The sequence below is a fragment of the Melanaphis sacchari genome, unplaced genomic scaffold, assembly GCF_002803265.2.
Source record: "Melanaphis sacchari strain LSU unplaced genomic scaffold, SCAv2.0 Contig128_pilon_pilon, whole genome shotgun sequence".
NCBI classification, from domain to species: Eukaryota; Metazoa; Arthropoda; class Insecta; order Hemiptera; family Aphididae; genus Melanaphis; species Melanaphis sacchari.
In genome coordinates, this window is record NW_020270519.1 from 22,522 (window position 1) to 45,701 (window position 23,180).

General features: G+C 23.8%; 2 protein-coding genes across 3 annotated transcripts; both read left to right on the forward strand.

Moving 5' to 3' along the window:
• The first annotated feature begins 267 nt into the window (after positions 1-267).
• On the forward strand, positions 268-5,096 carry LOC112591049. Of its 2 annotated transcripts, none has more exons than XM_025334700.1 (8): positions 268-417; positions 863-997; positions 1,589-1,782; positions 2,369-2,498; positions 2,591-2,727; positions 2,800-2,931; positions 3,535-3,603; positions 4,844-5,096. In XM_025334700.1, exons 1-8 carry the CDS (start codon positions 366-368, stop codon positions 5,000-5,002), a joined length of 1,008 nt encoding a protein of 335 aa, XP_025190485.1. In that variant the 5' UTR covers positions 268-365; the 3' UTR covers positions 5,003-5,096. The 2 variants fall into 2 exon arrangements, with proteins under 2 accessions (XP_025190485.1, XP_025190483.1); XM_025334698.1 differs by having other exon boundaries at positions 269-417; positions 863-1,030.
• A 1,076-nt stretch (positions 5,097-6,172) lies between these two features.
• LOC112591044 lies at positions 6,173-22,126 on the forward strand. Its single transcript, XM_025334693.1, has 16 exons — positions 6,173-6,248; positions 6,663-6,698; positions 7,151-7,318; positions 8,035-8,228; positions 8,810-8,939; positions 9,033-9,169; positions 9,242-9,373; positions 10,028-10,096; positions 11,292-11,448; positions 16,962-17,129; positions 17,889-18,082; positions 18,692-18,821; positions 18,926-19,065; positions 19,138-19,269; positions 19,925-19,993; positions 21,882-22,126. The coding sequence occupies exons 1-16, from the start codon at positions 6,173-6,175 to the stop codon at positions 22,038-22,040; spliced, it is 2,091 nt and encodes a 696-aa protein (XP_025190478.1). The 3' UTR covers positions 22,041-22,126.
• Positions 22,127-23,180: the final 1,054 nt, after the last annotated feature.

The following is a 23,180-nucleotide window of genomic DNA, read 5'->3' on the forward strand; positions in this document are numbered from 1 at the left end:
TTTCTGATATGAATATTTACTTAAGCATTAAGATGGATGATGAATAATATGATATTTAATTATAAGGCCTTGTAGCGTAATAATGTGAATATCATTACATCATAATGTTTTAATTTTTTATTTACTCATGTGCTATATAATTTCATAGCATAATATTTATATATTTTAAATAAACATACATTGCAGATGTTCAAATTGTATGGTTATGATTAGTAACATTATTAATTAAATATATAACAATCAATAAATAAAGTTAATTCTTTATTTTATATTCTTTCAACAATAAAATAAAACATTCTATGAGTTATTTCTTGAAATCATTTTAAGTTAAAGCAATACCTCGAAAATTATATTTAATTATTAAAATGAAAACCATTATAATGATTATTTTGTTTTTTCCTTCATTGAAAACACAAGGTAAATAAATAATCTATAATTTTTTTTTATAAAAAATGAAATTAATTTTATAAATAAATATTTATAGTTGTAATTCAGACGGTTAATTTAGATACTTCAACAGAGAATAACGATTTTGGATATTTTGTGGTTATTCAAAAATATTGAGACCTGACATTTTTACATTTATGATTACATTTTACGATACGTAATGTAATTTTTCGAAATATTTAGATTCATTCATTAGGTTAATACAACTTTGATCAGAATCATTCTTTGTATGGTGTTATTTATCTTTGATTTAATATTAAACATATAAATTACACTTAACTTATCAATGATGAGAAACATCCAGCACCCACTGAACAGCAGAATAGTTAACAGCATGTTTTTTTTAAATATTTAAAATAATTTTATTTTTTCTTTATGTATTATTGGATTAAATATATGTATACATGTTTTTAAGATGAATGGCCAAATGAAATAATTTGTTCATTTGCTGGAAATGTCTGGGTCAGTACTTATAAATTCAATGTATCCGAAATACCAGATGATTGTGATGTAATTAATATGGGTCAATATAATTTTGACATTAATGATGGTATTGATACCTATACAACAGAATCAGATAAAGGTAATAATTTTAAAAACTTTAATACACAAACATATAGAAGTGAGGCTAATTAACAAATTTCATTCTTTATTAAAAAAAAAAACAAATAAGCTATATTCGATAACATTTTGTTTGAAAATTAATTCTTTTGAAAATTAAAGAGCACTTATAAAACAATTTTTCCAACATATTTAAATAGAAAAATATATAAATATTTTCATGATATAAAACAGAATTATGCATTAAAATCTTACTAGTGCGTGCATTCAAAAACGATATTTAAAACAAAAAAATAATAAAAGAATTATGATCAAATGATAAATGGTGTTATATGATGTTTTATTTCTGTCGGTAAGCCATTAAAATATTAATAATTGTTTAATGATATGGAATAGGTACTGATGGTCCGTAGTAATATAAAAATGAATACAGTAAATTGTTATATAATTGTTAATATTATTAAGTGTTATAAGTTATAACTGTTAAGTATATAAAAATGTATTATTTATAAAAAATATTATTTATAATAAAATTTGAATACTGTGTCTAAATATAATAAAATATAATATATGTTTAAAGGTGCAATGAGAGCTTTGAAAACAGCTAACAAGGTTGTTTATATACAACTTGGATTCTATTCTGGTGATGATTGGCCTTCAATATTGGCTCCTCAGGATGAGGAACAATTTAAGAAAGAAACAATGGGTCCATTAGTCAATTTTTTAAATGCTTATAAAATTAGTGGTCTTCTCTTGAATATATATAGAATTTATGTGAGCAAAAAAAAGTCTGTTTAATTAAACAATAGTTTTAAAGTTCAAATATTATAAATATGTATAATTTTATTTTGAAATAAAATTTTCAACTAGAATAAAACTACCCTGATATTTTATGATCAAAAATGTTTTCAGTTAGCAATTACAGGGATAATGAAAAAAGTTGTAAATCCTCAGTACTTACTTTTATAAATTAAATTTGTAAAACAGTTCTTAGTTATAATAATACATATAATATCAGAAAACGAAAATTAAGTATTTTATCAATTTTTGAAAGGTTCTTTTATAAGATTATTATTCAATCAGAACAGATATATTTCTGAGTTATCTTTATCAGTGTTATAAAATAATCTATAAAACATAATATGGTGTTGAAATTTTGGTATTTGAGTGTACCTACCCATTATTTATAATTCACTGATCACGTGTATCAATTAATGATAGCTATATTTAAATGTCTCGTGACACTTAGACATATAATTCTAACTCATTGTTAAAAAATTTAGTCAACACAACATAAAAAAAATTAATGTATAACATAATACGAGTATCGTTTTGATTGATTGGTATAATTTCTTTTAAGGATATCATGGAAAATTTTCCACAAAAATTAAGTACATTTATCAGTCAAATCAAACAACAAGTAAAACATAAAATTAAATTTGGATTACTCATATATGCATATTCCGATACAAACTTTCTTAATACTTCAAGTAAAAAATTCTACCTATATCAATATTTCAGAGAATAATATATTACTGTTATCCTTAATGTTGATGTCAAATAATTCTTTTTGTTCTTTAAGGTTTCGATTTTACAATAACAAATAAAGTGTTGGATATGTATATAATTAACTTTGTAAATTTAAACGTTTGTGATTCAGAAGCTAAGCAATATGGTGTGGCTCCAATAACATGCCCAAGTCCGAATATGATGACTATGGTAGGTACTTGTTCTTAAAAATAGTTAAACATTTCAATTTAAAAATACTACATTACTTACGAAATATTCCAGGAACAAGTGACTTCATCTGTAACGAGTTCAAAAATGGATAAGTCGAAAATTTATACTTGGTTACAGAGTTTAATATTGATGCCAGAAGATCAACCGCTAATATTTGATAAGAAAGTTACATCGTATTCTGCGGTATGATTAATTTTATATTGTAGATATTAAAGTTTAAGAATCAATTTTACGTTAAAATATTAAAGTGCTTATATAAACATTTCATTTTTGTTTATACGAATTTAATTATATCCAATTGTTATAATATGATAAGAACATTTGTTTTGCACCCGTGAAAAAAAGATATTTAATAAATGTTCATTAAAAAATTAACATTTTCACACTCACGTTTTAAAAATAATTTTTATATAGTTTTTGATATAATTTTTTTTTTTTTTTTGTATGAAGAAAAAAATGATAATTAGCTTTAATAATAACTTAAGTTTAGATGAAGTGTACTTATATATTTTGAGGTATAACTGTGCCTTTTTAACTTCATTATATACTTAAGAGAAAGAAAAATTTTTATGAAAAAATATATACAGTCTTTACGTTCTTTTTATACAATTTAAATTAAAAAAATAGCAATAAGACGTGAAAACACTTAACATATTAATCTCGATTTCACAAATAATAGTTTTTTTTAGTGAAATATATTTTTGGCTGTGTTCTTTTAGGTCATTGTCTTTAAATTTATGTTTTTGTATTTTTACACTGAATATCTTTGTTTTATTTATTTTTCAGTATTGTAGCATCCATACAAAAAATTCATCAATTTGGTGTCAGAATCCTTCACAGCTTTCATATGATCAAGTAAATATTTTTAAATCTTATTCAATTTCCGATTATAGAACGGAATTAATCGCAAATACAAACAAATCCGTTACATACAATACACATATATAAAGGCAAATAACAGGATATGAAACAGTATGAAATGTACTGCAAAGAACTAAGTGTAATATGTAATAAAATGTATTATAGGGAAGAAAATATGTATAGATGGAAATATTTTTAACTAAAACTGATATAACATTAACTAACAGATCGTACCTTAATATTACTTCAGTTTAGTGATAAGGTCAACTTTGTTATATGCATAATATGCACTCAGGTTTAACGCTAATAATGGTGGTTACAGGTCTGTGTAAACAACGATTTAAAAAAAAAATTATCATCATTATATGCTATAGGTAACCGTATATATACGTCATCTTCTAGCAAAACATATACTGTATTATGACATATTAGAAAATTGGGTACTAAATGTAAGTGCACTTAAATTATGAAATTCTGTTGAATATAGAATTACAGTTTAGGAATTGAATAGTTCTTTTATCAATGTTAAGCCCCTCAAAATATAGGTGGCTAGAAAACTAAAATTCCAAATTATGAGTATTTGTGTGTTCATCAAATCGTGGCTTGATATTTGATTGGTCACCGTCCTCATCTGACCAACTGAATCTTCAATGATCAAAGCATTTTATTCAAAGTTTAAAATAGGTGTAAAACGTCTTCTAGGTTCGAAGATTTACTAAGTATAATTGTTGTATAACAATTACCAATTTTGATAATTGATACATTAGTATCAAAGCAAAATCTAACCTTGATTATTCTTCTTCTAGCAATCATTGTTATTGTAGTTTAGACTTGAGCAAACTGTAACGCTTCATACTGTGTGATGTTTGATAAAGACAAAGATTTTCCAATTTTTATCGCCATAATTTTAGATTTCATAGAGAGAAAAATGTTCTTTATTATTCCGTTTTGATATGAGGTTCATAATAAAGCTATTATTGCTTAGTACTGTAATGAGGTATCTGAGGCCTTAAAGTTGAATTTTTGCTGAATATTCTGGCTATCGATTTGTATTGAAAATTGAAAGTACCGCCACTTGTAATTTCAATAAGGATTTTTCCCAGATTAACAAGAGTTAAAAAATGAATTTAATTCAAAAATAACATATCTATTACAGTGACTCACTCTACTTACTCTTATCTACAGCTAAATTGTAATAATTTTGAAATACTTACTTTTTTGTTTTTATTTTTAGGCGGCTTTCGTAAAAAAAAACTATCAAGGAATTATCATAGAGTGTCTTGATGCAGATGATTTCAACTCCAGTTGTGGTTGTGGACAATTTCCAGTAACAAAGGCATTTATTAGTGGCTGGAAATCAACTCCTCTTACACCGTGTCCCAGATTAGATTAAACATATCAGACAAAAATGGGATAAATTAAATTATATCTTTTAAACTATACATTTATGATATACAGTAATATTTATTTATAGATATTTATCAACATTTTTGCTAAATGGTCATAAATATATGTGTTTAAATCGTCAAAAATACTAATGTATTTTAATACTACTATTATAATGTGTATTTCTGTTAAAAAATTATCACTTTTATCAATTTATTCAATATAATAACAACATCTAACTAGAAAAATATGCCTGAAGTTTAGCATAAAATTCATAATATGAAAATATAATATGTATGGATTAATTTGAGGAATATAGGTTAATAAATTATTCAAAATAAAGGTTAAAACTTTTTAATTTCTGTATTTATTAAAATTAATTTTTACGAATACTCTTAATACTGTTGTAATAAAATATAATAAAAATATTTATTAACATATGAGTTTCATAATATTTCTATACTCTACCTTATATTTCTTTCTAAACTATTTTTTAATTAGTTTCCAATATGGTTTTGTAAATTGTAGTAATAAATAATGTTAATTTTTTCATTTAATATACACTAAAGCAACTGTATTTATTCATATTTTTGCTTCCGTATTATTTCATGTAATATAAATGTCTTTTGATAATTTTTTATATTTATTTTTAAATATTTCTATTTATAGGTTAGTATGTGTATTTATTTAAAGAACATTACCTAATTATTTAGTAAAATATGTAAACATACATATTGCTCGATATCTATACCTAAAGTTATGCAGTAAATCACAATTATTTTATTTTATACTATGCTTCAAACAAATAAAATCGTTACCAGTAGTTACCAAAGATGGCAATATTCGTGTAATCAGCGATTACGTGCCAAATCACGAGTTCTGTGACTAAATTAACACATTTCATCTCAAACATCTGATAGCAGTTCAATGTACTCGTTATCAATCGTACGAAATAAAATTATTGATCTATACAGATATTGTATTCGAGAAAATGTTGTAAATAAAAAAAAAGTTTTGGTACAATTATTGTTCTAGCTGATAAAGCAAAAGCTATGATCATTTAGCTATATACAATCGGTATGTAGACAATTTTTCTGACAAAAAACAATCAAACTACAATAAATTGGAGATAGTGCATGTGAAATAAGTGACAGCCTCAGCGTTGGCGACTACCATCATGCATAGTAAAATGATTCTTGAATTAGATTTAGATATACTGATAGGCAAATGTTATAAAGGTGCTGCTTTAGCTTGTAATGAGCAGAAAATTTAAGAGCTATATTGGTTTATATGAATATTGAATTTTTTGTTGTAATTCAAAAACGATATGACTTACCAAAAAATTAATTATAAAATTTGTCATATTATAAATCTTATCAAAATGTTTTAATTTTTTATTTACTCATGTGCTATATAATTTCATAGCATAATATTTATATATTTTAAATAAATATACATCACAGATGTTCAAATTTTATGATTTTAATTAGTAAAATTATTAATCAAAAATTTAAAAATGAATAAACAAAGTTAATCATTCATCTTAAATTCCTTCAATAATAAAATATAACTTTCTATGAGTAATTTGTTAAAATCATTTTAAGTAAAATTAATACCTCGAAAATTATATTTAAATATTAAAATGAAAACCATTATAGTGATTATTTTGTGTATTTTGTTTTGTCCTTCACTGAAGACACAAGGTAAATAAATAATCTTTTTTTTTATATAAAAAAAGCAATTATTTCAATACATAAATATTTTTAGTTGTATTTCAGACGATTAATGTAGAAACTTAAACAGAAATTATAGATTTAGATATTTTGTGGTAATTTAAAAATATTGAGACTTGACATTTTTATTATATGATTACATTTTACGATACGTTATATAATTTTTAAAATATTTAGATTCATTCATTAGGGTAATACAACTTTGATCAGAATCATTCATTGTATAGAGTTATTTATATTTTATTTAATATTTAACACGTCAATTACATTTAATATATCAATAATGAGATACATCCAACACCATCCAACACCCACTGAACAGCAGAATAGTCTAAAGCATGTTTTTTTTCAAATATTAAAAATAATTATATTTTCTCCTTATGTATTATTGGATTTAATCAATATGTATACATGTTCTTAAGATGAGCGGCCAAGCGAAATAATTTGTTCTATAGCTGGAAGTGTCTGGATCAGTACATATAAATTCAATATATCCGAAATACCAGATGATTGTGATATAATTTCTATAGGTCAATATAGTTTTGACAGGAATGATGGTATTGATACATATACAACAGAATCAGATAAAGGTAATTATTATAAAAAACTTTAATACACAAACATATAGTAATGAGACTAATTAATAAATTTCCATACTTTATAAAAACGAACAAATAAGCTAAGGAAATTAATACTTATGAAAATTAAAGAGCACTTATAAAACAATTTTTCCAACATATTAAAACAGGATAATATATAAAAAATGTTTTATGATATTAAACAGAATCATGCGTGAAAATCTTTTTTCATTAATTAAATATGAAATTATCAAGTATAGATTAAAAAGAAGTGAATTATGTACTAAAACGTTAAAACAAATATCATGATAATAAAGTTAACGAATAATAAATTAATAACTCATTATATAATATTTATTTTTCAATATTTATCAACACTTGTAACTTGTAATTGGCTTAAATAATTAGCAACAGCTAAAGAAATGCATTCAAAAAAGATATTCAAAAACAAAAAAATAAATAAATGAATAATTATCAAATGATAAATGTTGTTATATGATGTAGTATTTCTGTCGGTAAGCCATTAAACTATTAATAACTGTTTAAAGATATGGAATAGTTACTGATGGTTCGTGGTAATGTATCAATGAGAATAGTAGTTTATTATATAATAAGTGTTATAAGTTATAACTGTTAAGTATATAAAAATGTATTAATTATAAAAAATATTATTCATACTAAAATTTGAATACTGTGTCTAAATATATTAAAATTTATATGTTTTACAGGTGTACTAAGAGCCTTGAACAAAGCTAACAAGGTCGTTTATACACAACTTGGCTTCTATATTAATGATGATTGGCCCTCAATATTGGCTCCTCAGGATGAGGAACAATATAAGAAAGAAACAATAGGTCCATTAGTCAATTTTTTAAATACTTTTAAAATTAGTGGTCTTCTCTTGAGTGTAGAATGGATTTACGTGAGTAATATAGAAGATAGTTTAATTAAACAATAGTTTAAAGTTCTAATATTATAATTATGTTTAATTTGATTTTGAAGATGTAAAAATTCTTAAAATTTCAACTAGATTACAGCTACCCTGATTATTATAATTAAATTTATTTTAGTTGGCTATTACAGAGGTGTTGTAAATATATGTGAATTCACAGTACTTACTTTTATAAATTATATTTGTAAAACAGTTCATTTTTATAATAATACATAAAATACCCGAAAATGAAAATTATGTTTTTTTTTCGATTCTCGAAAGGTTCTTTTATAAGACTATTCAATCAAAACAGATATGTTTCTGAGTTATCTTTATCAGTGTTATAAAATAATCTTTAAAACATAATATGGTTTTGAGATTTTAGTATTTGAGTGTAACCATTATTTATACAATTAAAGATAGCGATGTTTAACCTAAAACATAGCTATATAATTCGAACAAAATATTAATAAATCTAATCAACACAGAATAAAATAAATTCTTATTTACAAAAATTAATGTATTACATATTACTACTATCGTATTGATTGATTAATATAATTTTTATTAAGGGTGTCATGGAAAATTTTCCTCAAAAAATAAGTACATTTATCAGTCAAGTCAAACAACAAGTAAAACATAAAATTAAATTTGGATTAATCATAGATGCATATGCCTATGCAAATTTTAATGATACTTCAAGTAAGAAAAATCTACCAATATCAATATTTCAGAGGATAATATATTACTGTTATCCTTTATGTTTATGTTAATGCATTCTTCATTTTCTCTAAGGTTTCGATTTTACAATAACAAATAAAGTGTTGGATATTTATTTAATTGACTTTGTAAATTTAAACATTTGTGATTCAGAAGGTAAGCAAGATGGTTTGGCTCCAATAACATGCCCAAGTCCGAATATGACGACTATGGTAGGTACTTGTTCTTAACAATAGTAAAATATTTCAATTTAAAAATACTACATTATTTACGAAATATTTCAGGAACAAGTGACTTCAGCTGTAACTAATTCAAAAATGGATAAGTCGAAAATTTATGCTTGGTTACAGAGTTTAATATTGATGCCAAATGATCAACCGCTATTATTTTTAAAGCAAATTACGACGTATTCTACGGTACAATTAATTTTATACTGTAGAGATAAAAGTTTAAGAATTAACTCAACCTAGAGTTATTAAAGCGTTCACACAAATATTTTATTTTAGTTTATATTAATTTAATCATATCAAATTGTTTAAATCAGACCATATGATAAGAACATTTGTTTTGCACTCGTAAAAAAAAGAAATGGAGAAAAATATTTAATAACTGATCATTAAAAAAATAACAATTTCACACTCATATTTTTAAAACAATTTTAATACAATTTATGATAAAAATTTTTTTTTTTTTTTTGATGAAGAAGAAATTTATGTTTTAATAATATTTTAAGTTAAAATGAAGTGGACTTAAATGCTTTGAGGTATAACTGTGCCTTTTTAGCTTGATTATATATTTAAGAGAAAGAAACATTTTTATGAAAAAATATATACAATTTTTACATTTATTTTATATAATTTAAACTAAGGTAATTAAATTAGCAATCCCTTTTTATCAAACTTCATATAGCAATAAAACATGAAAATACTTAATATATTAGTCTCGATTACACAGATTACAGTTTATTTTTAGTGAAATATATTTTTATTAAGGTTAAAATATGTCTTTGTCTTTAAATTTTATGTTATTATGTTTTTACATTGAAAATCTCTGTTTTGTTTTTATTTCAGTATTGCAGCATCCATACAAAAAATTCATCTCTCTGGTGTCAGAACCCTTCACAGCTTTCATATGATCAAGTAAATATATTTAAATCTTATTTAATCTCCGATTATAGAACGGGATTTAATCAGAAATACAGACAAATCCGTTACACACATATATAAAGACAGATGGCAGGATATGAAACAGTATGAAATGTACGGCAAAAAACTAAGTGTAATATGTTATAAAATGTATTTTAGGGAAGAAAATATTTACAACTGGAAATATTTTTAATTAAAACTTATATAACCTTAACTTACAGATCTTACCTTAATATTAATACAATTTAGTGATAGGTTTTACTTTGTTATATGTATAATATGCACACATGTTTAACCCTAATTGTGGTGGTGACTGGTCTATCTAAAGAATGATTGACAATATGTCGATAACCAACCATAAAAAATTGTCATCGTTTTATGCTATAGGTAGCCGTATTTAAACGTCATCTTCGAAAATTGAGTATGTTGGTATCTATATCATGGTCAGTATAAGTTATAGGTTTTTTGGTTACGGCTTTTCAAAGCCACTCAAAATATAGAGTAGCAAGAAAACTAAAATTCCAAATTCTAGGTATTCTTGTAGTCACCAAATCGTGAATTGATATTTGATTGAATAACGTCATCATCTGACCGACTGAAACTTCAATGATCAAAGCATCTTATTCAAAGTTAAAAATAGGTATAAAATGCTTTCTAGGTTCGAAGATTTACTAATTATAATTGTTGAATAACAATTACCAATTTTGATAATTGATACATTAGTATCAAAGCAAAATCTAACCTTGATTTTTTCTCTTCTTAAAAACGTACAAACTGACTAATACCCGCCAAAATTTTGAATAAATAAGTAAATGTTTGTTATCCTATTTTAAGCAAATACTTTGAAGTACTTAAGTTTTATTTTAAATTGAAAAAAATTAGTTGAAATGTTTTACTAGACGTAGACTTGACTGATGGATATTTTCATAGTTGTTATTGTAGTTTAGACTTGAACAACCAGTAATGTTTCATACTGAGCGATGTTTGACGCAAACAAACAGATTCCAATTTTCCAATTTTCCTAACTTAAGACTTCATAGAGAGAAAAATATTCTTTATTTTTCCGTTTAATAACAAAACATAAAATTTAACATCTATTACAGTGACTTAATTTACTTACTCTAATTTACAGCAAAATTTTAATCATTTTTCCTATTCTATTGAAATATTTTTTTGTTATTTATTTTAGGGGGCCTTTGCAAAAAAGAACTACCAAGGAATTTTCATAAAGTGTCTTGATGGAGATGATTTCAACTCCAGTTGTGGTTGTGGACAATTTCCAGTAACAAAGGCATTTATAAGTGGCTGGAAATCAACTCCTCTCACACCGTGTTCCAAATTAGATTAATAGAACAGAGAACGATGGGATAAATTAAATTATATCTTTTAAACTATATAATATACAGTAATAATAATTAATAGATATTTATCAGTATTCTCACTAAATGGTCATAAGTATATGTGTTTAAATCGTTAAAAATAATAATGTTTGTGATTATTACTATTGTTATGTGTATTTCTGTTCAAAAATTATTATTTATAATTTTTATTAATTTATACAATGTAATGATAACACCTAACCAGAAAAATATGTCTGAAAACTGAAGTTCAGGATAAAAACCATTACATGAATATATAATATGTATGAATTAATATGAGGAATAATGGTTAATGAATTATTTGAATTAAAGGTAAAAACATTTTAATTTCTGTATTTATTTAAATTAATTTTTACGAATAGGTACTCTTAATACTGTTGTAATTATATATAATAAAAATATTTATAAACAAATGAGTTTCATAATATATCTATACTCTACCTTATATTTCTTTCTAAACTATTTTTTAATTAATTTCCATTATGGTTTTGTAAATTTTAGTAATAAATAGTGTTATTTTTTTTCATGAATTATACACCAAAGAAACTGTATTTTTTCATTATTTAACACATTAAATAATGTGATTAATATATTATGAAAGAATGAATTTGATTTTATCAAAACAAAATTATTAATAAATAATTAATTAATTTTCAGTATTTATTCAAAATGTATTCAAATTTTACGATATATATAAAATAGTACAAGTACTCTAAAATTTGCTTCAAGAAATCTTATTCTTATCTAATTTATGATAAAAAAAAAAAAAAAAAACTTAAAATGTTTTATTGATTATTTCTTAGAATTTTTAGGGTGAAACATAATAGTGTCTACTTAATTATTTTAAAAGTTTACGTTTAGCTAAGGGAACGATCGCATACGAGTAGAGTGACTATGCTGAATCGATGTGTTTTATCAATGAAAAGAACTAGGTACTTGAATTCTGCAAATTGTTTTCCCAGATGTTACCCTATATATTTCCCACTATTTGATACCTTTTACATTTTAACGACGAACACATAATTATAAAAATGGAACATTGCCTAAAAAAAAAAATGAGTATATTATACTATATATAAAAAACAATAATATATTTATTTTTTTTAATTTCCCAATAACTTTTCATATATTATATTTAAATTTAATATTTAGATTAAATTAAATTCATCAGTTTCTATGTAAAAACCTTTTACTTGGAGTTTTTGAAGTATTAATACATAAATATATAATTAATCACAACCATTTAATATTAAATAAGGTAGACATGTGGGTACGACTTGCTGTACTCGTACATTAGTATAAATATAAAAAACATAATTTCCTTTATATATTTTTTCATTTAATAGAATCAATATGAGATGATTATGAGGACTTTTTTATGAAATTTTTAAAATTTGGCTATAAAAAAAATTTTTATGAAATTCTTACAACAATTTTAGTGATTTTGAAGAATATCAAAGTTCTAACTTCAAATGCAAATATAAGTAAAAAATGTTTTTGTATTTCGCTATCTGTTGAATAAAAAAAAGATTTAAAGACTAAAATAATATATAATTATTTTTTTTTTTTTTTATAAAATGCTTAAACGAACAAAAGGAGAAGCTTAAGAATTGCATGTTTCCTAAGAAAATAAATGCAATATGCCTTGGCGTAACACGTTAGCTGCTACCAGATGTGGAATGCGACTGGGAGTAAATAACGGCTACGTCTACTAGCTCCAGTATGAGTGACACCCGGGTTCATAGTTGATAAACCCTCTTCACACATACACGAGTTTGCTATCAACTGTATCAACTGTTATAATTTTGAAAAAAACATAACGTACCAATCTTATATCCTTAATTATATTTCAAATAATTTCACTGTTCTTATACGGTTCGTGATTATCATAATACAATCTGTGTGTGATAAAGGTAATATTTTAATAAATACTTCCAAGAGATAATGTACAATCTTAAAAATCATACATGAAACATCAAAAAAATTGTAAATTTCTATAAAAAAAACATTATTTTTTGTATTTTTGATTAGGTACAACTACTAAACACATAAGACATAATACCATACATAATAATCAATAATATTAATATTAAAAGAATGTATTATTTTTTTAATGGGTATAATAAATCATAGGATAAACACAGCAGAAGTTAATAAGTTAAATAGTTAGTAGGTACCTGCAATACCGAAATATGTAAATGGCTGTTGACTGTTGATGGTTTTGTAGATTATATAAGCTTTAACAAAAGCCATAATTACTTTATAAATCGTATATTTGAAATAAGTAACATTAAATTGTTAATAAATTTATCTATTAATATCTACTATATCCTATTTTTTAAATGCCAAAGATATCGATTTTTTAATTTACATATATATACTATTTAAGTACATAAATATACAAAATAACTTGCATTTGTTGAAAATCTATGTAATATGTTTTATATTTTCCACTTATAAAATATATTCAATAAAAAAAAATAGTTTTAGAAAAAATGTGAGCTTCTAAGTTTTAAGACATCAACAACATAAACATAAATAATATTCTATAAAATAACTTACCGTATTTTTTTTGTTTCTAAAACAACAATAGGGTTTTGGATAAGTAGTTATGTAAATATTGAAATTATCAATAACGACTTAATAAATTAAAACTATATATTAATCCAAAACTGTCAAGTTTTATATGTTTCGCAACTTCAGAGCTAAACAAATATTTATGAAAATAAATTTAACACAAAATGTTTTAAATGTCCTAGCCCCCATCAAATGTAATTAGCTTAATTTTAACTATTTTTAAAGATACAATTTTTAAAATAAAATATAATCATATTATATAGGAATTTGTATATACGATATGGTATATCTGAATGGTAAGTATCTCCTTAGATTTAGATACCGACTTTATATTCTACAAAAAAAAAAAAACGATTGACGGGGGATTAAGATTTTAAAACACAAATAAGATAAATATACGATATTTAATATATATTTAATAATATCGTATATAATAATTATAAAGATTATGAAGATTGTGCAGGTTATCAATTTTTAATTGATTAAAACTTTATGACTTATAAATTTAATTTAATCAATGTTACTAACCTACTTACATAATCAATTTTCATTATTATTAAATTTTTCAAAATGAGAGATAATAAGTACCTACAAAATCATCGTTAGACAATCACTAACTATTATCAACAATTTATTTTTATATAAATATTAGAAACTAACATATTTTATTTGGTTATTTATAAAAAATGATTTATATATCCCCTAAAAACAAAAACAAAAATATCAAAAAAATACTGAATATAAAATATTAAAATGATACCTACTATTGCAGCACTGCAGCCTACCTATAAAAGATCTATAATTAGTTAAATGTCAATAAAATAATAAATCATTGTAATATTCCTAAATTCTAGCTGAACAACTAAAAACTTTAAAGATAAGCAATATTGTATGTATTTTTAGAAACCGTCAACATTGATCATTGATAACCTTGTCAACAAAGTTAACAACTGACAGATAATTTATTAGGTAGTACCCTGCCTAATAACTATAATATTTATACAAATCAACTTTTTTTTTTACCTACAAAGAATTTAAGTGTAAAGATTATCTAACTATAAAAAGTATCTGTAGATACGTATTAAATATAATTTTTTTATTATTAATGCTATGGTATATCAATGTTTAGACACAAATATAAATGAACATTACCTAATTATTACATATAAACAAAAAATGATTATACCGATTTTAGTTCAATATGTAAACATACATATTGCTCGATAGCTATACTTACAGCTTTGCAGTAAATCACTATTTTTTTAATTTATACTATACTTCAAAAAAATTAAATCGTTACCGGTAGGTACCAATGATGGCAAATTTCGTGTAATCAACGATTACGTGCAAAATCGTGAGTTCTGTGCCTAAAAGAGCACATTTTATCTCAAACATCTGACAGCAGTTCAATTTACTCGTCATCAATCATACGAAATAAAATTATTGATCTATATAGATATATTGTATTCAAGAAAACATTGAAAAAAAAAGAACTGGTATTTTTAGTGTTCTAGCTGATGAAACGCAAAGTATGAACATTTAGGTTTATACATTCGGTATGTAGACAATTATTCTTAGAAAATAATAATCAAACTACAATAAATTAGATCTAGTGTATGTGAAATATTGAACAGCTCCAGCGTTGGCTAATACCATAATGCAGAGTATAATGATTCTTGCATTAGATTTAGATATACTACAAGACCAATGTTATAAAAATGGTGATGTAGCTTATAATGAGCAGAACATTTAAGAACTGTATTAGTATAAATGGATATTGATTTTTTTTTTTGTAATCCAAAAACTATATTGTTTACCAGAAAATTAATTATAAAATTTATCATATTATACTATATCATAATGTTTTAATTTTTTATTTACTCATGTGCTATATAATTTCATAGCATAATATTTATACATTTTAAATAAAAATACATCGCAGATGTTCAAATTGTATGGTTTTAATTCGTAAAATTATTAAACATTTAACAATGAATAAATAAAGTTAAATCTTCATTTTTAATTCCGTCAACAATAAAGTAAAACATTCTATGAGTAATTTGTTAAAATTATTTTAAGTAAAAGTAATATCTCGAAAATTATAATTAATTATTAAAATGAAAACCATAGTAGTAATTGTTTTGGGTATTTTGTTTTGTCCTGCATTGAAGACACAAGGTAAATATTATAGTCTTTTTTTTTTATAAAAATGTAATTATTTCAATTAAGAAGAGTACAATATTATTGAAATTGTTAAAAAAATAAATCAGTTAAACGGAGAAATAAATATATTTTTTCACAATAATCTGTGTAATTTAATGTATCTGTTTGCCACTAAAAATATCTTGAATTAAATCTTCAATGTCTTTTTTAATCAGAATCTGAATCTAGTTGCTTCAATACGGTCAACAATCAACAATTTTTACTATTTTTACAATTAATTAAGATTACTCACAATTTTTTTTTATACTAGAATAATATTTAAAAAAAGTAGTGAGTAAATCTACAAAAATGTTCATAAATATTTGTAGTTACAATTCTGACGATTAATTTAGATACTTTAAGAGTGAATAACGATTTTAGATATTTGGTGGTAAATCAAAAATATTAAGACTTGACATTTTTACTTTTATGATTACATTTTACGATACGTAATGTAATTTTCGAAATATTTAGATTCATTCAATAGGTTATTATATATCAGAATCATTGTTTGTATGGTGTTATTTATCTTTGATTTCATATTTAACATATCAATTACATTTAACTTATCAATGAAGAGATACATCAAACACCCACTGAACAGCAGAATAGTTAACAGCATGTTTTTTTTAAATATTTAAAATAATTTTATTTTCTCTTCATGTATTATTGGATTAAAAATATGTATACATGTTTTTAAGATGAATGGCCAAGTGAAATAATTTGTAATATTGCTGGAAGTGCCTGGGTCAGTACTTATGATTATAATGTATCCGAAATCCCAGAGGATTGTGATATAATTACCATAGGTCAATATGCTTTTGACAGGGATGATGGTATTGATACCCATACAACAGAAACAAATAAAGGTAATAATTATAAGCAACTTAAATACAGAAAGATATAGTAGTGAGACTTACTAACAGATGTCCATTAATTATAAAAAGTAACAAATAGGCTATTTCCAAAGACATTTTGTTTGGACATTAATACATATGGAAATTGAAGAGCACTTATATAACATTCTTTTTAACATATGTAAACAGGAAAATATATTATAAATATTTTCATAATCGAAATCATAAGTTTTTTTGCATTAATTTAATATAAAATAATGAATTATAGACTAATAAGGAGTGAATAACGTACTATAAACGTTATGGGGTAGGGTACACTCTATAAATAATACCATGATAATTAAAGTTAACGAATAATAAATTGATAATGCATCATTGAATATTCATTTTTCAATGTTTATCAATACTTGTAACTTTTAAGTGACTTAAATAATTAGCATCAGCTAAAGAAAATATTTCAAGTGGGTGTATTATAAAAAGATATTTAAACCAAAAAAAAATAATAACAAATGAATTATGATCAAATGATAAATGCTGTTATATGCTGAATTATTTGTGTCAGTAAGCCATTAAACTATTAATAATTGTTTAAAGATATAGAATAGATACTGATGGTTCGCGGTAACGTAAAAATGAATACAATACTTTATTATATATCAAGCATTATAAGTTATACCTGTAAAAACATATAAATATATTATTTATAAATATAATTCATACTAAAAGTTAAATATTGTTTCTTAATATATTAAAAATTATATGTGTTTAAAGGTGTAATAAGAGCCTTGCATAAAGCTAACAAGATTGTTTATACAATACTTGGATTCACTTATGAAACAGACTGGCCCTCAATATTTGTTCCCAAGGATGAGGAAAAATATAAGAAAGTAACAATGGGTCCATTAGTCAATTTTTTAAATTATTTTAAAATTAGTGGTCTTCTATTAAATATAAGAATGATTTATGTGAGTAAAATAGATGATAGTTTAATTAAACAATAGTTTTAAAGTTCTAATATTATAATTATGTATAATTTGATTTTGAAGATGTAAAAATTCTTAAATTTTCAACTAGAATACAGCTACCATGACTATTATAATTAAATTGATTTTAGTTGGCTTTTACAGAAGTGGTGAAAAAATATGTAAATTTCCAGTACTTACTTTTATAAATTATATTTGTAAAACAGTTCTTTTTTATAATAATACATAAACTACCCGTAAAATGAAAATTATGTTTTTTTATCGATTTTCGAAAGGTTCTTTTATAAGACTATTATTCAATCAGAACAGATATATTTCTAAGTAATCTTTATCAGTGTTATAAAATAATCTTTAAAACATAATATGATTTTGAAATTTTGATATTTAAGTGTACACATTATTTATAATTCTCTGATCACTTGTATCATTTAATGATAGCTGTGTTTAAACGTCTTGAGACACATAGTAAAATAATTCTAACTCATTGTTAATAAATCTAATTAACACAGAATTAAATAAATTCTTATTTACAAAATTTAATGTATAACATGATAATAGTGTCGTTTTGATTGATTAGTATAATTTTTTAAGGATGTCATGGAAAATTTTCCCCAAAAAATAAGTACATTTATTAGTCAAGTCAAAGAACAAGTAAAACATAAAATACAATTTGGTTTAATCATAGATGCAACGACCTATACAAATTTTAATAATTCTTCGGGTAAGTAAATTATATCTTTATCAGTTTTCTTGAGGACAATAAATTATTGTTATCTTTTATGTTTATATAAGTTATTTCTTTATATTCCAATAATGTTCTTTAAGGATTTGATTTTACAATAACAAATAAAGTGTTGGATCTTTATTTAATTGACTTTGCAAAAATAAACAATTTTTGTGATTCAGAAATAAAAAAATATGGTATGACTCCAGTCAAAAGTCCAAGTCCTAATATTACGAGTATAGTTGGTATTTGTTCTTAATAATAGTAAAATATTTCAATTAAAAAATACAACTATAATTATAGAATTTTTCAGGATCAAGTGACTTCAGCTGTAACTGATTCAAAAATGGATATTTCGAAAATTTATGCTATGTTAAAGTGTTATATAAGGATTCCAGACGGTCAACCGTTAATAAGTTATAAGCTAATAACGTCGTATTCTATGGTATGATTAATTTTACATTGTATATATAAAAGTTTAAGAATCAACCCTATCTAGAATTATTCACCCAAATATTTAATTTTTGTTTATACCTACAAATTAAATTATACCATATTGTTTAAATCAGACCACATGATAAGAACATTTGTTTTGCACCCGTAAAAAAAGATATAGAGAAAAATATTTATTAACTGTTCATTAAAAAAATGACAATTTCACACTCACATTTTTAAAATAATTTTTATATAATTTTTGATAACAATTTTTATTTTTTGAATGAAGAAGAAAATGATGGTTAGTTTTAATAATAATTTAAGTTTAGATGAAGTGGACTTGAATATTTTGAGGTATTACTGTGCCCTTTAACTGATTATATACTTAAGAAAAAGAAACATTTTTATGTAAAAATATAATATACTGTCTTTACGTTTGTTTTATACAATTGAAATTAAGGTAATTAAATTAGCAATCCCTTTTTATCAAACTTCATATAGCAAAAAAACGTGATACATTAACTTAATACATTAGTCTCGATTACATAGATTACAGTTTATTTTTAGTGAAATATATTTTTAGTTAGGTTAAAATATGTCTTTGTCTTTAAATTTTATGTTTTTATGTTTTTACATTGAAAATCTATGTTTTGTTTTTATTTCAGTATTGTAGCACCCATACAAAAAATTCATCTCTTTGGTGTCAGAACCCTTCACAGCTTTCATATGATCAAGTAAATATATTTCAAACTTATTTAATCTCTGGTTATAGAACGAAATTTAATCATAAAAGCAGAAAAACCCGATACACACATATATAAAAACAGATAGCAGGATATGATTTAAAGTTGAAAATAGGTGTAAAATATCTTCTAGGTTCGAAGATTTACTTAGTATAATTATTGAATAACAGATACCACTTTTGATATTTAATACATAAGTGTCAAAGCATAATCTAACCTTGATTATACCTCATCTGACTACCGTACAAAATCTGACCTATTTCCGCTAACATTTTGAATAATTAAATTTGTATGATCCTATTTTAAGCAAATATTTTGAAACCTTTTTGTTTTATTTAAGATCGAGAAAAATCAATTGAAATGTTTTACCAGGGGATGGATATTTTCATCTTTGGTAATGTAGTTTAGACTTGAGCAAACAGTAATGCTTCATACTGTGCGATGTTTGACGCAGACAAAGAAGTTTCCAATTTTCCTGTTTTTAAAGCCCTAACTATAGACTTCATAGAGAGAAAAATATTCTTTATTTTTCCTTTTTGATATGGGGTTCATAATTTAGCTATTACTGCATAGCACTTTAGTGAGGTATCTGAGGCCTAAAAGTTGAATTTCTGCTGAGTATTCTGGCTATTGATTTGCATTGGAAAATTAAAGGTACCGCTATCAATTTTTACAAGGATTTCTTCCAGATTAACGAGAGATAGAAGTAGAGAACAATGATTCGTCCATAATCAAATTTATGTTACAGCTAACGCACCAATTCTGTCTAACAAACGAGTTATAATTGACAGCACTCCGCGTTTTGAATTTTTTATCCTGAGGATGGTTAAATGATAGTCGACATTAAATTTGAAGTATCATTTTCGTAAAAGTTCTGTCTAAACTCGGGATGTTGTATGATTGTTTCTTTTCACAGGGAGGCAAGCCAAACGCGTTGTATAAGGAATTTAAAGATCTAACTTTTCCAATATATGTTATCAATTTGTGAGGTAAAAATGGTATAATTTATTATACGCATATTAACGAAATTACTCGATAAAACTAAAGCTAATGATATCAATCGTTGTTGAGATGAGACTTTGCGACACCAGCGATTTATTTATAACCTAAACGAATGATTTAACCATAAAGCACTCTGTTGTAATTCCTGAAACTTTAGAACCTTTATCCAAAGACATTCGAACCGTACGAGTACAATATTTTGATTAAGTACATGCATGATCAATGTTCACAATATGACAGTGCCAATAATAATCAAAACTTAGGAGTAGTTTACTGAAATTTTCATGCTTGACAAAACAACCATCATTCAATAATGGGATATTGATGAGTACTTTTTAAATTACTGAGATACATAGATAACACTTAAAACGAACTCGACGAAATGATTTGGTAATTTGTCCGGTACAAGTAAAATTGTGATATTTCTCCATAGTTGCAGTCTAGAAGGCTATGCATTATAAATTAGCATAGTGTACCATATAAAATACATATTGAAAAAATTCTTTGACTTCCAATTTTCCATTTAATGTGGACATAAATGATCACAATGTAGTTTATAACTTTGACAAATGTATGATTGGTATTCAACAGGACTTGCAAACGTTATAATTATAACGTTATATTTGACAAAAAAAAAAACGATTGAAATTTGAAATTAAAAAACACAGAGTAAAATGTACGTACTCAATGATATAAGCTGACAGATCTTCTCCATTCGGAATCGTTTTTCGTTTACAATAATAACGCAATATATAAAATTAATTTAATTCAAATTTAACTCATCTATTACAATGACTCGCTCTACTTACTCTAATTTAAAGCAAAATTGTAATCATTTTTCCATCCTGTTGAAATATTTTTTTGTTATTTATTTTAGGGGGCTTTCGCAAAAAAGAACTACCAAGGAATAGTCATAAATGTTTTTGATGGAGATGATTACAATTCCAGTTGTAGTTGTGGAAAATTTCCAGTAACTAACGCATTTATTAGTGGATGGAAATCAAGTTCTCTCACACCGTGTTCTAAATTAGATTAAACAGAACAGACAAAAATGGGATAAATTAAATTATAACTTTTAAACTATATAATATACAGTAATAATTATTTATAGATATTTATTAATATTCTCACTAAATGGTCATAAATATATATTGTGATTAAATCGTTAAAAATAATTATGTTTGTTACTACTACTATTATTATTGTGTATTTCTATATTTCTGTATTTCTAATTTTTTTTAATTTAAATGATAGGTTTACCCTCAGATGTCGGTATAATACACTAATAGCTAAAAATTAGTAAAACCCCACGATACAAACATGTTCCTGTGTAAGTAAATTGTATGAGAAACCAAATTGATAATGTTAAACAGGAAAGAACAAATTCAATTGAAATAATTATTTTTAGAAGGAGTTTCTCAAGTTAAAAAAAAATATAGAAGGAAAAAAGAACGGGATTTTGAAGAAAAATCTAAAGCGATAATATCAAAGCTAGGTTAGGTTAAAGAATTTAACTTAGTTGATTAAAGGTGATGATGATGAACCTGGACGGCTGGACTACAATGATGTAATTTTACATAAATTATAAATTGCAAATTTATTATTATTTATTAATATTATGAAAATTATTTTACAATGATAGAAGGCTGGATTTTTTTAATATCTTCTTTACACAAAGTAGCACAAAAAAGGATTTGCATGATAAATTTAGGAATTTTAGAAAAATTAAAAATTTACGTTTAGATTTGGGATGTAGAATTGGTTTATTAAAAGTGATTGTAAATTACAATTATTCAATTTATAATTTACCAATATTTAAATTTTCTTTTACTCTTTAATATGTATAATTAGTATATCGAATGCACCTGGTTATTGGGTAAATTATAAATGTGTCATAAATGTGTTGAATTTTAATTCTACGATGTATTTAATATTTATATTTATATTACTATCAAAATAATTTATTTTATAGTTAGTAATACAGCAGACAAATTTTTGCTGAATACAAATTTCAATTGAAAATTTTATTGTATTAATTAAATATTTAAATATCATAATAATATACATTAAACACTTCAACCTACAAATAATAATTTTAAAGTGCAACAAAACAACTAAAATTGTTATTCTTTGTTTAAATATTTAATTTCCTTACATTTCAACAAAAAAAGTTTAT

Excerpts from the sequence above, each read along its gene's own strand:
- LOC112591049 (XM_025334698.1), top strand. The coding sequence starts at position 366 with ATGAAAACCATTATAATGATTATTTTGTTTTTTCCTTCATTGAAAACA. Across the intron at positions 418-862 it reads TCCTTCATTGAAAACACAAG|ATGAATGGCCAAATGAAATA; the intron begins GTAAATAAATAA and ends CATGTTTTTAAG. Across the intron at positions 1,783-2,368 it reads TGAATATATATAGAATTTAT|GATATCATGGAAAATTTTCC; the intron begins GTGAGCAAAAAA and ends ATTTCTTTTAAG.
- LOC112591044 (XM_025334693.1), top strand. The coding sequence starts at position 6,173 with ATGCATAGTAAAATGATTCTTGAATTAGATTTAGATATACTGATAGGC. Across the intron at positions 9,374-10,027 it reads AAATTACGACGTATTCTACG|TATTGCAGCATCCATACAAA; the intron begins GTACAATTAATT and ends TTTTTATTTCAG. Across the intron at positions 17,130-17,888 it reads TACAACAGAAACAAATAAAG|GTGTAATAAGAGCCTTGCAT; the intron begins GTAATAATTATA and ends ATGTGTTTAAAG.